Source organism: Citrus clementina, unplaced genomic scaffold (assembly GCF_000493195.1).
Source record: "Citrus clementina cultivar Clemenules unplaced genomic scaffold, Citrus_clementina_v1.0 scaffold_1, whole genome shotgun sequence".
NCBI lineage: Eukaryota > Viridiplantae > Streptophyta > Magnoliopsida > Sapindales > Rutaceae > Citrus > Citrus x clementina.
The window spans coordinates 4,642,770-4,660,105 of NW_006263303.1; the positions used below are offsets into that span (position 1 = coordinate 4,642,770).

General features: G+C 37.3%; 5 protein-coding genes across 5 annotated transcripts; 3 read left to right on the plus strand and 2 right to left on the minus strand.

The window, feature by feature from the left end:
• Positions 1–170: 170 nt before the first annotated feature.
• On the plus strand, positions 171–5,369 carry LOC18055178 (probable ethanolamine kinase). The gene is made up of 11 exons (XM_006450894.2): positions 171–487; positions 651–742; positions 868–974; positions 1,157–1,262; positions 1,351–1,473; positions 1,626–1,717; positions 2,937–3,021; positions 4,024–4,129; positions 4,239–4,305; positions 4,806–4,898; positions 4,974–5,369. The coding sequence occupies exons 1-11, from the start codon at positions 351–353 to the stop codon at positions 5,112–5,114; spliced, it is 1,149 nt and encodes a 382-aa protein (XP_006450957.1). The 5' UTR covers positions 171–350; the 3' UTR covers positions 5,115–5,369.
• Positions 5,370–5,540: 171 nt separating this feature from the next.
• Positions 5,541–9,344, minus strand: LOC18055179 (F-box/kelch-repeat protein At1g55270). The gene is made up of 2 exons (XM_006450903.2): positions 8,405–9,344; positions 5,541–7,079 (listed from the first exon to the last, which is right to left on the minus strand). Exons 1-2 carry the CDS (start codon positions 8,429–8,431, stop codon positions 5,820–5,822), a joined length of 1,287 nt encoding a protein of 428 aa, XP_006450966.1. The 5' UTR covers positions 8,432–9,344; the 3' UTR covers positions 5,541–5,819.
• Positions 9,345–11,024: 1,680 nt separating this feature from the next.
• Positions 11,025–11,804, plus strand: LOC112095447. The gene has a single exon (XM_024177379.1). The coding sequence runs from the start codon at positions 11,025–11,027 to the stop codon at positions 11,802–11,804; it is 780 nt and encodes a 259-aa protein (XP_024033147.1).
• A 1,110-nt stretch (positions 11,805–12,914) lies between these two features.
• Positions 12,915–14,171, plus strand: LOC112095449 (ubiquitin-like-specific protease ESD4). The gene is made up of 4 exons (XM_024177380.1): positions 12,915–13,247; positions 13,333–13,428; positions 13,527–13,655; positions 13,773–14,171. The coding sequence occupies exons 1-4, from the start codon at positions 12,915–12,917 to the stop codon at positions 14,169–14,171; spliced, it is 957 nt and encodes a 318-aa protein (XP_024033148.1).
• A 220-nt stretch (positions 14,172–14,391) lies between these two features.
• LOC112095450 lies at positions 14,392–15,786 on the minus strand. The gene has a single exon (XM_024177381.1). It carries the CDS (start codon positions 15,784–15,786, stop codon positions 14,392–14,394), a length of 1,395 nt encoding a protein of 464 aa, XP_024033149.1.
• Positions 15,787–17,336: the final 1,550 nt, after the last annotated feature.

Below are 17,336 nucleotides of genomic sequence, written 5' to 3' on the forward strand. Positions count from 1 at the left end.
AATAAAAATAAATCATAATAATTTTTATTTCTTAAAATTAACGAATAACATTCAAGTTGTTGGCCTTGAAAAAAAAAAATATAAGAATTAAAACATTCGAATCTAGAGGTTCACGGCAACCCCACTATCGATAATATTATAGAAGCATAAATGATCGTAGGAAGCTGGTGGGGACAGATTGGTAATAATAAGAAAAATGGAAGGCTAAATCCGACTCTCAAAAATTGCGTAGACATCCATCCCAATCTCTGGTGCTACTCAGTACGAAGAACTTAAAGAACCTCCCGGTTTCGCAGTATCCGCAAATATCACGCGTTTGATTTTTGAATTTGTTCGATAAAGAAGCGGAAATGGGAGCAGCGAAGAAGATCTGGAACGAAATGGAGGTTGCAGCCGAAGCTCGTGAGAACGGCAGCACTGAATTCCTATCATCTCCTCTCATCGTCGACACCTCTCTCTCTCTTCCTCTCATGACCCCTCGCGTCATGTCTGTTCCATCTCTACGCTCCGTTTTTTGCTTCAAACTGAAACTATTTGATCTTACTTTTATTTTTTTTCTTAAAATTACTTTCAGCTGAGCTAGAGTTTAATGCAACTTTCTTTTTTCATTTATACATTCTTTTCTTGTTGTGATTTAAAATTCCTGGCAGTGCCTTGTGCAAGGATCTGTTCAAGCAGTGGTCAAAGTTGGACGATTCTCGTTTCTCTGTGGATACAGTATCCGGAGGAATTACAAATCTGCGTGAGTATATTTTTGCAAATGGTTCTATCTAATTGCCTAAGTTTATGAATATTTTTGTAATTGCTTTGGTTCTCGATTCTCATAAAAGTTTGTCTAAGCTAGAAACTCGCTTTGAATCGGTGCAGTTTTGAAGGTTACTGTGAAGGAAGAAAGTGGAAATGATGTTTCTGTGACCGTTAGATTGTATGGGCCCAACACTGATATTGTTATCAATCGTCAGCGGGAATTGCAGGTGAGAAAATTGATTTTTATAATATTTTGCCGGTGAGTTTCTGTTGTTTAATTTGAACTTCATTCAAATTAAATAGTGCTGCTTAAAGTTGATTTTGACTTATTTATCGTTTTCTTATTGTATATTTGATTGCTTTTTTGGATGCTTTATTTTGTAAATTTCTCACGGCATATGGCATTTAGGCCATCAAATACCTCTCGGCTGCAGGCTTTGGAGCGAAGTTGCTTGCGGTTTTTGGAAATGGCATGGTGCAATCTTTTATTAATGCGCGTACTTTAACTCCGGCAGGTGAGCATAGAAGAATGAGATTATGTATGTGGCACATACTTGAAAACAGTATTGACCTTGTCATTAAATCTTTCTTAATACCTGGTAGACATGAGAAATCCAAAGCTGGCTGCCGAAATTGCCAAACAACTGCGCAGATTCCATCAAGTGGAAATTCCTGGTTCTAAAGAACCTCAATTATGGAATGATGTCTCCAAGTTTTTTGAGAAAGGTTTGCTTCTTATTTATGCTTAGTCTGCTGTTGCATATAATTTGGTCTAGACTCCAAATTTCAATGTTAATGTTCCGTTTTCTTCTGCTAAAACAACTGCCCTTCATTAGCTGATAGTAATATTATGTTTGAATTCTGTCCTCTTCTCACAGCATCTTCCCTTAAATTTGATGAGATTGAGAAGCAGAGTATGTATGAGACAATTTCGTTTAAAGAAGTTCAGAAAGAAATTGTTGAGCTCAAGGTACTCTCTCTGTTCATTGGGTCTGTTAATTCTATATCTTCCTTGTTGTTGGAGATGTAAGGATGAGAGGAATCTTGCATCTCTTTCTGTCGCTAAACTGGTATCTGCCTGAAGTTCTTTGCGGTATCATATTTAGTGGACCTTGTTTAAAAAAACAAGACTTCAACCTTGATTGTTCAACATTTCTTTAAGTGATACTATCATTTTACCACCTAATGTTTTCTGACATATCACTTTACTACCAAAGTTTTCTGACAATTACTTTTTCCGACTTAATGTTTTATCTTTTATCATTTTACCCTTAAACTGTTAAAGTTAATAGAAATTATAGTAAAAGTCTATTTTACTCCTAAATTGCGTATGTGTAATTTAACCGTCAAAATTAAAAAAAAAAATATTAATATACAAAGAAATAATACTTTTATCAATTGAGTATTTTATATAACTAAAACAATTAATTGATAAAATTGTAAATATTTTATCTTGTGAAATTCCTAAAACACTAAATATATTGCAATTCTTAAAATACTCCTGTGACATCAACAATTTATTAATGTAGTTAATAGTTTGGTGTTAAAATTATAAAAACTGAAACATTAAGTGGGGAAAAAGTAATCGTTAGAAAACTTTAGTGGTAAAGTAATATGTCAGAAAATTTTAGGCGGTAAAATGATAATATTCCTTGCTTTAATGTTACTCATTATTGTATTCATTGGGTAGCTAAGCGCAAAACATGCATGATTTTTCTCTATAATGTTGTGAAGTAATGATGTTTGATAACTTCCCAGGTCTTCATGGCGTGCATATGGTAACATAAATGTGAAGAATTAACAATCATATAACATATAAATATCCGTAAAAGCATACATGCATTTAATCATGTATTTTTTTTTTTTAATCCCTGACCAAGTTGGATGGTCTGGTCCACCTGAAGATACATACTTGACTCCTCTCCAAATGATAATCTCACTCTGGAAAATTCTACTTCAGCATTAGGAAGCACATATCACTAGCCAAGAATAATAGTCTAAACCCCTATACAACTCGTTGCCTTCTTTCTACCAAATTATTGTTTAGGGTGGGAGGTAACCATGAAAGGATTGTGGAAGAGTAATTTGTGCAAATGGATGATACAATATGTTTATTATGCTGATTTTGCTCATTCATAAAATAAAGAACTTTTATCCTATTTATAAGATATGCCCTGAGAATGGAACAGGAATTGGCTGGCCATCTTAATGCTCCGGTGGTGTTTTCTCATAATGACTTGCTTTCTGGGAATATAATGGTTAATGATGAACAAGGTAAGACAGACACAGATTCTATTTCATATTCTTTTGTATGGCAGGATAAGTTTTTGATTTATCTGTTACCGTGTTTGTTGGAATATCTTATTGTAATATATCTGTGATTTTCAGTTGCCCTGAATTTCTCGCTTGTAGACACATGAATACATGCATATGTGCACACCCCTTCATGGACCTCAGGTTCTTCCATTTGCACTGCATTCTGTAGTTGCTTTTTTAAGGGTATAGAGTTGGATGTCAAATACGAATAATGTTGTTTATGCCCTGAAAGTCACTGTGTTGCAACCGGTCAGTCTTGTGCATTTTCTGATTATTCTATTATCCCATTTGGAATAGAAAAAAAAGCTATGTTCTGATGACTTATGATTGAGATGTGTTAATATTTGTTTTAGGTATTTACTAAGTATCTGAATTTCTTTGCAAACTGAAGTTTTTATTTTCAAATTTTAGACTAAGAAGAAAGGATACATACGGGAGAGTGTAGGAAAAGTTCAACTACAAGTGCTGGTTGCAATATTTTGTCTTCGGTTTTGGTTTAATTTTTAAAACTGTTCAACGTTCCTTTCATTCCTATTTCTATTAGAAAGCCCTCTCATGGCACATTATTAATGGATCAGAGATCAGGCTTGGCCATCATGTGGAGTTATGGTCTTATAGTCAAAGAGGCATGTATTTACCAGAATTGTGGATGGTGTCTGACCATTGAGACTGATTTGACTTTTGCCAATTTGATAAACATTTCTGTTTGGTCCATTCAACTTTTCATATTACACTTAATCAATCAGACAAGGAAATTGACATGCTTTGATATCCATCATGGTTTTGACTTGTGAAATGCCAAAGATGATGGCCTCCAAACAGGATGAAAATATAATCTGTGCCATGTTTTCTGACATGCATACAGGGATATTCAGAAATGCAAAATGTTCGATTTGTTCTTGCTATCTTGCATTTTTTTGCCTTTCTCTTGATTTTGTTATTTATGTGATGAATTACCAGAGAAACTCTACTTGATTGATTTTGAGTACGGGTCATACAATTACAGAGGCTATGACATTGGAAATCACTTCAGTGAATATGCAGGCTATGATTGTGACTATAGTTTGTATGTGTCTATCCTATTTTTCTATTAGCTGTCCTCTTCTTCACAACCACGGTGAAGACATAGTTCACAATTTATTAATCTCTTGAATTTTGAATTTGGTGTTATGTAGATACCCAAATAAAGATGAGCAAAATCATTTCTTCAGGCATTATTTACGACCTGACAAACCAGAAGAGGTATGTGAGTAGCAAGCTTATACTTTTGCATCACCAAATGTTAATTATTGATTGCCTTTAAATTGGTTTCAACGTTGAAATCTTATGCTAAAATAAAGTATATTTTGTTTTTGCTTGAATTAAGCATGCATGATTGAATAGAAAAGATTGTAACTCTATTGGCCCACAAATTCTACACCCTTCTGGCATTGCTGATAAAATTGCTTTTATTTAACATGGTTTTGTATAATGAGAAGGGCACCTGAGTATGTGTGCACGCATGCAAACTCATTTTGTTAATGAGATGGTCAGCTTTGAATCCATGCAATAGAAATTAAAAAACGTAATATCATCAGGGAAGGTGAGTACTTGCCGAAATGTTATCACCCAATCCTCAGTGGTTTGGGACAGGATTCTTATGGTGGAATCATATATCAGATCAGGGTAGCTATATAACCTACGCGATGTTTATATCTTCTTGGAGTTTGCCAAGCTATTCACACTGTTGTTTATTAACTCAGGTCTCTGACCAAGATCTTGAAGTTCTTTATGTGGAGGCAAATACATTCATGTTGGCTTCACATTTATTTTGGGCTTTGTGGGCCTTAATCCAGGTATCACTACTCAGAGCTATGTGTTTCAACATCAAGAAACAAGAATATCTAACTTTTATTTTCTGTTGTTTATAGGCAAAGATGTCTCCCATAGATTTTGATTATCTTGGTTATTTCTTCCTACGATACAATGAATACAAAAAGCAGAAAGAGATGTGCGTCTCACTTGCACAATCTTACCTCTCAAGATCAGGGAGAGGCGGACACTGCTGTTAAGCTCACCGTCAGCAAGCTACTATATGTTATGCAGTTGTAGGAGAGCTCCCATATTCCTCTACTTAGATATTCTTGTAACATATTCTTTTGTTCTCGTCAATGATAAAGAAAGTTGAAAACAAATGAACAAATACTGCAATTTACTCTCCCTGTGATTTGATCTGTTGTATTTCAAAAAATGTGTTGTTGAATTGTTCAACCTTTTGGTTCCTATGATTTGTTCAATACGTCAAGTGCCTGCCTCTTTATTTATCATCCATTTTTATTTTTGTGATAATTTATATGCAGTTTGCTCGTCTGGAAAACGTGCCTCCAAAATGAGACAAATTAGGGCTTTATCTTGCTTCCTTTATGTTGGGCATACCGAAATCTAATTACTAATTAAATGAGAAAAGTTTTAACAATATAACAATAACAAAAGCTCATTTTTTTAACTGTTGAACAAAGGCTATTCAGTTTGACATGTAACTCTTGTATCATATAGCTGTTTGTAACACTAGACGACTAGCAAAATATTACATCCTCACCGGTCCAGCACTTCTCACGGTACATATGAACCCTTAATTTCAATAGGGACTACGACAATGATCAATATAGCTTATCAGCCCAGTAAGATTTGGCTTCTTCAGCCCATGAAATCAAAGAGACATTGTAGAGCATAAAATGCACAGAACCCATCACCGAAGCCAATACAATTTACAGTCTTTAGGCTTGGAGAACTTGGCAGTGAACAATGTGACTTTTCAGGCGGTTCCTGCCGGCGATGCTTGACCATAGGTTTGTAACTAAAGTCTTGAATTGCCCTTTCCCAGATATGGTTTCCCACAAATGTTCAGCAGAAGCTCCCCTCTCGCCATTGGATTTTGAAACATCAACCAGAGATATACTCATATTATTACGGATAATGCATAGTTTACCATTTAGTGGAACAAGAGCTGCTGCCTCCAGAGCTCGAGAATTCCCCAAATGCATCTTACTGTCAATATGTTTGCTCCAAGAATCAGTTACTTCATCATAAACCCGGATTTTGCAGCCATCCTTACAGTCCAAAGCATAGAGATGTCTATTAAGGGAAGCACTTGGGTTCCTCCAGCCTGCAACCATACCATCATATACCGGGAACCAACTGTCAGTTTCTGGTTGGTATGCCTCGCTCAGAACCTGACGGTGAGATCCAAGCCCCTTCAAGAACCACTTGCCTTCGTAAACAACTCCAATGAAGGGCACCATTGCTGTGCTCATATCTGAAATAAAAGACCATCTATTCTTGTTGGGATCATAAACTTCAGCTGATCTCAAGGACCGATGCACCCCTCCATTCTCCCCACCGGCAACATATAAGCAGTTGTTTATGACACAAGAACCAAAAAAATGTCGTCTGCGAAGCATGTCTGGGGCACGGTGCCATTTATTAGTCCTTGCACTATAAAAAATAACTCGTCTCATTGAACCTTTTAGAGGGTCTTTGCCACCAAACAAGTACAAGTGACAGCCACTAAGAACAGCACAACCAAACCCAAGGGCTTCAGAATATTCCTTTGGGATGGGAGGCAGTGGCTGCCAGAGCTGGTATATGGGGTCAAAGGCATGCCATGAAATTTTCCCCTCTCGATCTCTCTTAATGACATATATCCATTCCTCTGCAATCCCAAGGCTCTTCCGGAGTGAGTAGTAGAAGTTACCAGACAAAAGACGGTGCCATCTTTTGCATACCAGACGGAGTTTACAGTGCTCAACCCGTGGGACCCGAATGAGGCAAGCAATAGCAAGATCATCAGGGAGTCCTGGAAGCAAAGGAGATTGGTTTCGGCTCCTGCTGCCACTTGCTGGTTTGCTCCTAGTAGGATGAATAGATGGTTTGATGTCTGGTTGAAGACAGAGCTTTGTCCCAGGAACATACTTTTTCGCTCCAGCAACAGTTTTGAGGCCAGCATCTACTCTGCATAAACAAGCTGTTGTATCAACCTGCAAAGATAAATGCATGGTGATTAACAACCATCTTTTTTACTAAACAAAATCCATCACAGGAACCGAATAAAATGAAACATGCTGTAGTCAGCATCAGGTGAAGCTATATGAATGCAGATGCACAAGTTCTTCACCTTGTTCTCTATTAACAGAACAACAGCTCCATTGTGATCTAGGATCTTTGCAGAACTTAAACATAAAATCAAAAACCAATATTGTCCAATGCTATGGTTACTGGCTAACAAAATAACTAACAAAAATCTCTTCAATACTTGAAAATGTTCTTTTTGTTAAAACATATTTTGAAGAAATAAATTGGAAAAATGATATATTAATAAACAGATAAAAAAACTTATTCCTTATATATATATATATATAGGTTAAAAACTAATACGAAATAAGAATATATATATCATGAATTAGGTATTAAGACTAGTAATACGACTAGATCTGTGTATTGCAATGATTTGGAGCTTATGCAATGATGCCTGTATTAAGGCAGTGACCAGAGAAAATATAACACAGAATCTGACTCTAAGAACTTACACATAGGAGAGGGAGAACCAAATTAGTAGATAGGAGTGTCACTGGTTCCTTTACCCATTAAACAGTATATCCCTAAATACATGACAATCGTCACACCAATCTTGATCAAGAAAGCAGAAAACCAACATGATACGCTAATGAACATAAAAACAATTACCACGAGAAAAATATGGCCAAAAGTCAGAGATTAGAAACCATGTCAAAATTCCTCTTCTGAAACCTAAAAGGGGGATGTTTGACTGTAATCAATAATGGACCTCAAAAGAACTCCCTTGATTTGCTTGAGTGTCCAGCTACAACATTTCGAATGTTTACCAGTGTCAAGAATTCAGGATGTAAAAGCTATGTTTAAAAACAGATACTTCAGGTAAAGTCAAAGAGATCAGCAATGTTTTGATTATTCAAGACGTGAAGTGTTTGATGACGATTCAAATATGCAGTAGGAATCACTTAGACATGTTATTTCCATGTTATCATAAATATAGAAATGGCATCATTCTCTTACTCCATTATGTCAATTCCGAAAATATATGCTTGACAAGATGACAGACCAAGGTTCAAGATGGATAGTTCAGACAGCTCACCTTCACCATCTATTGGTAAATACTAAGCAAGTTTCAGAAAAAGGATCTTCAGAAAGAAAAATATAGCACACAAATACGTATGAGGATCTAGGAGCTCCCAATGTAAAAACAACATCAAAATGGATAAGTATGTGTATGAGTGTGACAAAATTCAAAGTAGCAAATTAGGAGAAGGGTAGATAAACAATTTACCAGAGGAGGTTGAATCATTCTGTCCATTTATCTCCTTCCAAGAACTTGCCAAAACCAAACTTAGCACAAAACCCCCTTTCAAAATCAAGTTCTTATCTTCCGGTCATCACACTTAGTCGCTCACAGATAATAGACAGAATTAATATATGCATAGCTCTACATCCAAAATTCTCCAAGACTTTGAAAAAGAGGAAAAAAAATATGATCTTTTCGCTTTCCAATCTTCCAAAATCCCAAATCAAAGATGCTCACAGCTAAGCAAAGACCGGTTCAATATCACAATCACAAATGGTGATAATATATAGAAGAGTCAAAACCCAAGAACAACAGTAACCAAAGTTGATCACAACACAAACCCAACATCATTACCACATTATACCCAAAACCCATCTTCAAAATGAAAAACCCACATAGAAAAACCTTCCATGGTATCCAAAGAGAGAAATCAGAAACCCCAAAAACTTATCGTGTCATCAAAAGTTCGAAACTTTGAGAAAGAATAAACAACAACAGCTCAAATGCGAGACAGCAAGAAAATGGGGGCAAAGCAAAGGAGAGCACTGAAAGAGGAGATGGAGACCCTTCCCTCTCTCACCATAAATCTTCTTCAGTGGAGTTGAGGGCCCATCACACTTCAATTCAATGGCACAACCTACCAAGCACAAAAACAAAAGCGTGTAAATTCAACAAGGAAAGAAGGAAAAAGCAAAACCTAAACCATTAAAAAGGAAGAGAAGTTATGAAACAAAATGACACAGTGGGTGGGTTGTTTTTATTTGGAAAGAATGAAGAACAAGTCACAAGAAGATTGGAAGATAGTTTTTGTTCGAGAGCTGGGCAAAAGATAGTTTAGTTTAAAGAAAATATTTATTAGTATCGAAAGAAAGTTTTAGACGGAGGCAGCTAAGTGTAATTTTTTTCCTCACAATTGGAAAAATAATGAAAACAGACAAAGATTCAAAAATAAATATTTGGGTCCCGCAGCTCCGCAGCTTCCCAACTCCACTAATATATATATACATATATAATATTATTTATAAAAGATTTTCTGATGTATGTTATGTTGTTGACCCACCGCATCTCGTTAACAAATGTAAACATGATTCTGCGAAAAGGGTATTTCGGTCATTACACGGGTAGGGCTTCAACATCCTATGCCTATGCCGATGGGGGTTAATGGTTATGATCAGATTGAGCCACGGTCAGTGTAGACACTGATGGCTAGTAAGATTACTGAGTGATTGGACCATGATAGCCACCGGCCATCCCATCTTTCTTTTTCTTTTTTTTTTCTGTTTTTCATTGTGTTAGTAAATTCTCGGGTGTTATTTTTAGTAAGTATTTTATGTTCCTAATTACCATATGGTTACTTAGATCAGAAGTTCAATGAATCAAATTTATCATATGGTACAAATAACGTGTTATATGCCTACAAGTACACATATTTATAATGATAATGGCCCAAAGTTAATGTTAAAAATTAAAGTCAAAATAACCTAAAGTGCATTTATAATTCATAAAATCTTACTTATAATGGAAAAAATCATACGAGTATCTCATTTTGCTCATATGAACACATACACGCAAGTCAACTCCGTGTGAGTTCTAATCTTGCTCCAAAGTTAGCATCATATAATGAGATGTTTGTTTTGCAAATGGCACCACTCATTTTTAATCATTGCCCTCTTGCCGAGGGCGGTTCCTTCGGAAATATGTGTTTGCGGAAAGAGAACTTTGCAAGTAGCCATCAGCTACTCAAAGTAAGAAACTTTGAAATTTCAACGTAGGTAAATGTTTTACTGAAAGAAAAAAAAAAAAAAAAAGTCCAAAAACTCTTATTTTTCTTTTGGCAAAATCCACTTTTTTTTAAAAAAAAAAAATCATCTTTATGTTAACAACTTTTTTCATCAAAATTAATGTTAATTTTCATTTATTTTTCGGGAAATTTACACTAATAACCAAAAAAACTTTGCTTTTTTTCATCTTAACCCCCCAAAAATATTTCTATCAACATTAGCCATTAAACAACATTTGAGTCCAAAATACCCCTCCCTCATCTCTTCCCCAACACTCCCTTTCTCTCATCTCTCCCAAACCGATCCAACTCCCATCATCGGCGGCGACATCAACCCTCGTCGGCGGCGGCTCCATCTCTCACCGGCATCCGATCTACGATCCACAACCTTCAACAAAACCTAGGTTAGTCATTTTTCTTATTTTCATTAATTTAAAATGAGATTTTAGAATAATAATAGTTATAGCTTGAGATTGATAATGGTGGTGATGATGTTTGTGGTGGTTGGTGGTGTTTGGGAGTACTGTTTTTGATTTTGGAGTGATTGCGCTTAATTTTGGGGGTGGGAAGGGAGGGGGGCAGGGCGCGCGCCGGCGCCCATCGCTGGGCAGCAGCGCGCGCCCATGCGCGGCCTGCGGTCGCACCAAATCTGGTGTGACAGCAGGCGCTGTCGCACCAGTTTTTTGGAGCGAAAGGGCCTGTCGCACCAGTTTTTTGGAGCGACAGGCTTGCCTGTCGCACCAGAAAATTAGAGTTTTTTTTTTTATGAGTAAATTTTTTATTTCTGTAAATATAATGTAATAATTTTATAAATATTACAGATACATGGCGAAATCAAAATCACCGGATATTGAAGTAGGCAAGATGTATTTTCGTTATGCTGATCACTTTCCTGGTCGAATTTCGAGCATGTGTATGTTATCTTCGGTCGTAAAAGCTATTGAGGAAAAATTAACAAAGCGGCAATTGAGTATGTTCAAAAAGGATATATTTGGGCATTTCTTGGAGTGTCGAAGTTTTTCATTTAGTGGGGTAATTTTGCATAATCTTTTACTGCGTCAAGTGGCCCATGAAGAAGATAGCCGTGAGGATCAGTTATGGTTTCAAATTGGTAAGCATTTGATTCGCCTGTCAATTGTCGAATGGTGCTTGGTTACTGGACTTTCATTTGGTGTTGATACCAATGAAAAAAATGATGAAATGGAGCAGAGGCTACGGAATACGTATTTTGGTGGTGTGCATCGTAAGATTAATGTGAAGCAATTTGATGCCGTATTTAAGGAGTTGAATTTCGAGGAAATAGACGATATGGACGCATTAAAGATTGCGCTGTTTTATTTTGCGGACAGAGTACTAAATGCAAGAAAAAATCACTGTCAAATTAATTTCGATTGGCTTGACCAAGTTGATGATATTCAGTACTTCCGAAAGCGTCCATGGGGTCTATTGTCGTGGGAAATGATTTACGAGAGTCTTGACAATGCACTGTTCGAAAAAGACGAGAAATTTAAGAAGACTCGGTTGAAAAATCCAGATCATAATATTGAAAAATACAATCTTTACGGATTTACGTCTGGGGTGCAGGTGCTTTTTTTTGTTTATTAATAAGTTTTATAGTATTAAATATTTGATAGTTGTTTTATTTGATTTTTCACTTTGGTTGTTGTAGGCTTGGATTTATGAAGCAATCGGAGGGTTACCATCAACATGGGTCGTCAAAACGAAGACTAAGATTCCCCGCATTCTGCAATGGAAGCCTATGGCGTCTTCGAGAATCAACTTTGCGGAGGTTTATTCGTTCTTCAACGACGAATCTCGTCTTGTAAGTAATATGTATTACTTATTTTTTTAACTTTACTAAATTTAAGTTGGGTATACTTACTTAAATTTTTCAATTAAATTTATGGCAGACGGACGTTTTACAAACTCTTGAGCCAAATTCAAAGGAGAGTAGCAGAAAATATTGGCTCTCTGTGAAGGATTACTTGCCAAGCATTCCAGATTGGGTTCATAAGGTCGGTATACTGTAAGTACAAAATTTTTTTTTATCGAAATTTTTGACTTTTCATTTAGTAATTTTAAATGATACTTTATACAGCACCAACCCTCAATCAACGCGACGTCGGTTACAAGACAATCGGACGAGTATGACGATCATGACGACATACCAAACCCAATACCAGAGCAGCGTCATGACACTTTTGAGGATGAGGTGGCTGTTGATGACCACCCGCAGCAAACAGACAACTCTGATGACGCACAGGATTCTGAGGTTATAAATAATATACGATATTTTTCACTTTGGTTGTTATTATTTTTTTATTGTTATTCTAAAGTTTTATTTTTTTCTTTTGTATTAGTTGAGGACAAAGCAGTTTAATGATTACGTACGACGATGGCTGGATAAGATTGATCGTAACGTGTATGAAATAAAGTCAGAATTAAAAGATTTTAAAGAAACCGTTGTTGGCTTCATCGACACATTTTCTAAACGTCCAAATAAGGATTCTCCCACTGCACGCTCGTATGCGGTAAGCTAATTTATATTAAATAATTATGTTCGTTTAACTTTTAATTTGATAATTATTTAATATGTTCTTTTTGGCGATTGTACAGGCCCCGGATGACTATGGAGTGTATACTGACGTGGGCAATGAAAATTTGTCTACGCCCACGTCATTGGTTAGTTTCTACGGGGATGTTAGTGGGGAGAGCATGCAGGTGTTCACAGAGGTGCCTCCGGGCGTTAGTAAGTTCGGCCGCGCGTACATACCGTCGTATGTTTATAACAGTCCTTACATGATTCCTCCGGTCAGGCGAGGACAGAACGTCCGGAGGTTACCTCGACCCCAAATCATGGAGCATGCGATTGACATGAGTACGAGTGTGGATGTAAATCCGCTGAGAGGATTGGAGGACTCTAGTTGGTTTGCTGAGTTTGATCGATGGTTCACTGGTGATATCAGAGTCCGCCGGAACGTCCAGCACCCGCGGTCATTCTTTCAAATAATTTTGGGGACAGCTTCGATGGGATGGCTAGGCGATGAGGTATTTATATTTTCCTCGTGGTGTATACTGTTGTGGATTTGTGTATAATTTTTTTTTAAATCGTAATATTTCTGTTTCTCTACAGCATATTCACGAGTATCTCCGCTTGATTAGCGAGAAACAACGGCAGTATCCAAATGCCTTACTCCAACGTGTCACACATACGGACACATTTTTTTGGGTAACGTGCCGACAAAACTTATAAATACTATTTAATTTCTTTAATTATTGCCTTTAAGTTTTATTAATTTATGCATTTCTTGGTTATCTATGTACTAGGTGTTCTTGAATCAGTTATGGAATAACGGGAATTGTGCAGTCGATTCAATGGTATTCGACGACTGCTTGAATAGTTATCTTTGTGGGCGACAGCACACAATGTCAAAATCAATGACGGATGTCGATATGGTATGTATTTTATTACATTTCACATGTTCTATACTGAAAATATTCGAGGAGTTGTTTTTTCTTTGTTGTATTTCAATTTCATATATAACGAACATGTTTTTTAATTTGTATATGTAGTTACTCATCCCTGTTAACTTGGACGGCACGCATTGGGTACTAGCACGAGTTGACTTTCGGAAAAATAAAGTCTGGATTTATGACTCATTACTCACATTTCGCGACGACAAAAGGTACAAGTTGAAATTCAAGCCACTTGAAGTTATATTCCCTCGATGGTTGGAATATGTTGGCTTCTACAATATACGACCTGAGTTGCGGAGTGAAGACCCGTGGAAAGTTATCGCAGTTAAGAGCGCGCCGCAACAAGAAAGAGGCACTGGCGATTGCGGTGTTTTTGTATTGATGGTTACGATGTATTTAATGTTCGGGCTTAGGTTGGAGTTTAACGCTAGTCATGTCGAGTACTTTAGAAAGAAGATTGCGGTTGATATATTTAATGACGATATTATATTGTAGACCTATGTAGTAATTTCAATGTTGAAATTTACATTTTTTTTTATTTCCACACTTAATTTTATATAATTTTAATGCCTCACATTTTGAACTTTAAAATAAAATAAAGTTTTATGAATAATAACAATTTTAACCAACAAAATACAAAAAACAATAACAGTTTTAACCAACGTAACACAAAAACAATAATAGTTTTAACCAACGAATAACACACAAAATACAACTAACTTCGAGTCGACGCAATAGGATTCTTACATCGCTTACGATTATGGCCAAGTTCATGACACCGGCCGCATCTTACAGTTCGCCGGTCAACGTCCTCGCCAGCCGAGGGTATTCTGCGCTCTTTACGACGTCCAGGTGGCGGTGCCTCAACTGGTGGGTATACCTGCAGCTCCTGAATTTCATCTGGAACTTCCCAATCAGCCACATCACCAACTGGCTCCACTGGTTGTGCATAAGCCATCGCCAACGATTCTGTAGTGTAAAAGTCCGAGCAAAGGTTAATAAAATCCACCCGGTGTGTTAGACACGCCGCAATTGCATGAGCACACACAAGCTGATCAAGCTGAAACACTCTGCAGGAGCAAGTTCTCTTTTGCAAGTCAACCAACCCTTCCTTAAGCCCACCGCCTATAACTTGAAAGCGATGCGGAGACACCGGCCGAACTATCATTCTTTCAGCTATAGTTCTCCTCTCAGTGACTATTTCATCCGCCCATGTTGTTAGCCGAGTAGTCATTGATTCAGCCACAATTTTTCTATCATAAAACCATTGCTGCAATGTTTTCCTGAAGTGATCAACAAGATGAGTAACAGGAAATTTTCGAGGTTCCCTCATGAAAGCATTAACACTCTCCGCGATGTTGGTGGTAAGAATGCTGTACCTCCTACCTTGAAACTGAGACCTTGCCCAATTACACGTACCGACATTATTTTCTAGGTAATCAGCCGCACCCGAGTGGATCATCCACAACCCTTCAAGTTGTCTCTTAAATTCCTCGTGGCCATATGCTTTTGCTGCATTAATAAAGGCAGGTTCAAATTCATCCCAAAGAGCTTTGGACATTCTAAATTGTGACTTAATGTTACCTTTGACGTGGTAAAAACAAACGCCATGAGTTGCATTGTGAAATACTTTAAGAACGGCTCTCCTTATGGCAGTGCATCGATCAGAGATAATTACCAACTCAGGTCTATCACCAATCACTCCATGTAACTTCATCATAAACCATTCCCAAGCATCATTATTTTCTGAATCCATGATCCCAATGGCTAACGGATACAATTGATTGTTACCATCAAGACATGTTGCCACGAACATGCTTCCACGATATAATCCCTTCAGATGAGTACCATCTACAGCAATGACAGGCCGAATGTACTGCATAAACCCCTTGATGGAAGATCCGAGTGCTACAAAATAGTACAAGAAATTACCATCTCCATCCTGCTCGAGGTGAGTGACTGTACCCTCATTCGCTGTAGTTAGTACGTGAGAGTATTTAGGGAGCAAGTTGTATGACTCTGCAGGGTTGCCGCGTACTATTTCAAGACCAACTTCTCTCGCCCTATATGCCTGCTGGTATGTTAACTGAACACCGTATTCCTGTTGCATATCTGCTCTTATGTCATTGGGAGTATAAATCCTCTTATCTTGAATATATTTTTCTGCGATAATATGACCGACAACCCGGCTCCTTACTTGATGACGTCCATCAACCAATACCTCATTATGACAAGTGTGTACATTATCAATTCTCTTCACCACCCAAGGAACATGTTGCTCGAATACGCCATTTACATGATTCTGAACAACAGTGAGCCTCGAAACGTGTCGTAGTAGACCGTGCAATCTTGAAATCAAACTTATCTCTAAAGGCCACCTTGCGTAGTTGTAATATAAGCTCATTCTTCTCAGCAAATAGCTTACCCACGCTGATATCATCTGAGTCACAACTGCTAACAAAGCTTGGAGCAACCATGTTCGAAGGTAAAGTTGGAGCAAGACTTGTAAGGGGGTCAATTCTCCTTCTCGATCGAACCATAGAAGGAATAGGTCTATTGCCTCTGTTATTCACAGGAGTATTGTCTTCACACTCATCCTCATCCTGAAACGACGGAACATTCGAAGGACCGGCTCCTCCATCATCACCATCATTATTGAAATGAGTGCCCCGCCTTGTATTATTAGAAGGTTCTGCACAAACATTATCCCCCTCTGTCTCATTATGAAAATCATCATTGTCCCGAAAATCATTGTTGTGATACGGAGAATATTGTTGCTCCAACGACGTTGTTATTGGAAATACCGTTGCTCCAACATCCTGTAACGTAACGCCATTATCATCAATGTTGTCATAATTGTCGTGGATTGGAGAGTAATATTGCTGCAGCGATATTGTCCTTGGCAACACCTCTTCATCATTATCGGGGCCAGACATATTTGCTCTAAACGAAGTTTCTGTATCGACATGTGGCTCAATACCTTCGCTCGGAACTCGAGGTGATGTGGTCACGAATATAGGAATGCATCCAAAATTAGCTACGTCAGATGCCATATGCAACACAACCCTCACCATTTCATCATCACATATATCCATGGGCATTGCACATATACGATATAATGTGTTACTAGACCTCAAAGTTGTCTTCATTGTGATACTATAGTCATTATGATTTATTTTTAACACCTCGTATACTCTTGCCAATAACTGATCAAACAGGTAATTTTTTCCAACCAAAAAAGCTCGATTTTTACCATTCACGTACTCCATACAGCCATTCTCTAATGTCTCCCACCAACCATCGTAACACAATTCAAGTACAACTGAATCCATTAAGCCTGAAATTAAAAAAAAAAATTTATTTCAGTCCTAATTAAAATAATACAATTTTAATAAATCTCCAAGTTTTGCTGCGACAGGCAGCCTGTCGCCAGATTCAGATTCACCCGACTGAGTTCAGTAAGTTCAAAACATAATTCATACCAGTAAGTGATGTCGATTTGTGTTGAATCTGGATAGATTATGATCGGATATTACTTTCACAGTTGTCTTTTGCGGTCGCCGTTGGCTGATGATTCAAGAATGAAAAGCTGCTTTTGGTTTGGCGAGATGGGAGAAACAATGTTGGTTTTGTTATGTAAAGAAGGGTAATTTGGAAAGA

What these genes read in the sequence shown, in the direction of transcription:
- LOC18055178 (XM_006450894.2), top strand. Translation starts at nt 351, where the DNA reads ATGGGAGCAGCGAAGAAGATCTGGAACGAAATGGAGGTTGCAGCCGAA. An exon ending in TATGATTGTGACTATAGTTT is followed by an intron (nt 4,130 to 4,238) that starts GTATGTGTCTAT and finishes GGTGTTATGTAG; the next exon opens with ATACCCAAATAAAGATGAGC. An exon ending in CTTTGTGGGCCTTAATCCAG is followed by an intron (nt 4,899 to 4,973) that starts GTATCACTACTC and finishes TGTTGTTTATAG; the next exon opens with GCAAAGATGTCTCCCATAGA.
- LOC18055179 (XM_006450903.2), bottom strand. Translation starts at nt 8,431, where the DNA reads ATGGACAGAATGATTCAACCTCCTCTG. An exon ending in GAATGATTCAACCTCCTCTG is followed by an intron (nt 7,080 to 8,404) that starts GTAAATTGTTTA and finishes TTATCTTTGCAG; the next exon opens with GTTGATACAACAGCTTGTTT.
- LOC112095447 (XM_024177379.1), top strand. Translation starts at nt 11,025, where the DNA reads ATGGCGAAATCAAAATCACCGGATATTGAAGTAGGCAAGATGTATTTT.
- LOC112095449 (XM_024177380.1), top strand. Translation starts at nt 12,915, where the DNA reads ATGCAGGTGTTCACAGAGGTGCCTCCGGGCGTTAGTAAGTTCGGCCGC. An exon ending in TGGGATGGCTAGGCGATGAG is followed by an intron (nt 13,248 to 13,332) that starts GTATTTATATTT and finishes GTTTCTCTACAG; the next exon opens with CATATTCACGAGTATCTCCG. An exon ending in ATACGGACACATTTTTTTGG is followed by an intron (nt 13,429 to 13,526) that starts GTAACGTGCCGA and finishes TCTATGTACTAG; the next exon opens with GTGTTCTTGAATCAGTTATG.
- LOC112095450 (XM_024177381.1), bottom strand. Translation starts at nt 15,786, where the DNA reads ATGCAACAGGAATACGGTGTTCAGTTAACATACCAGCAGGCATATAGG.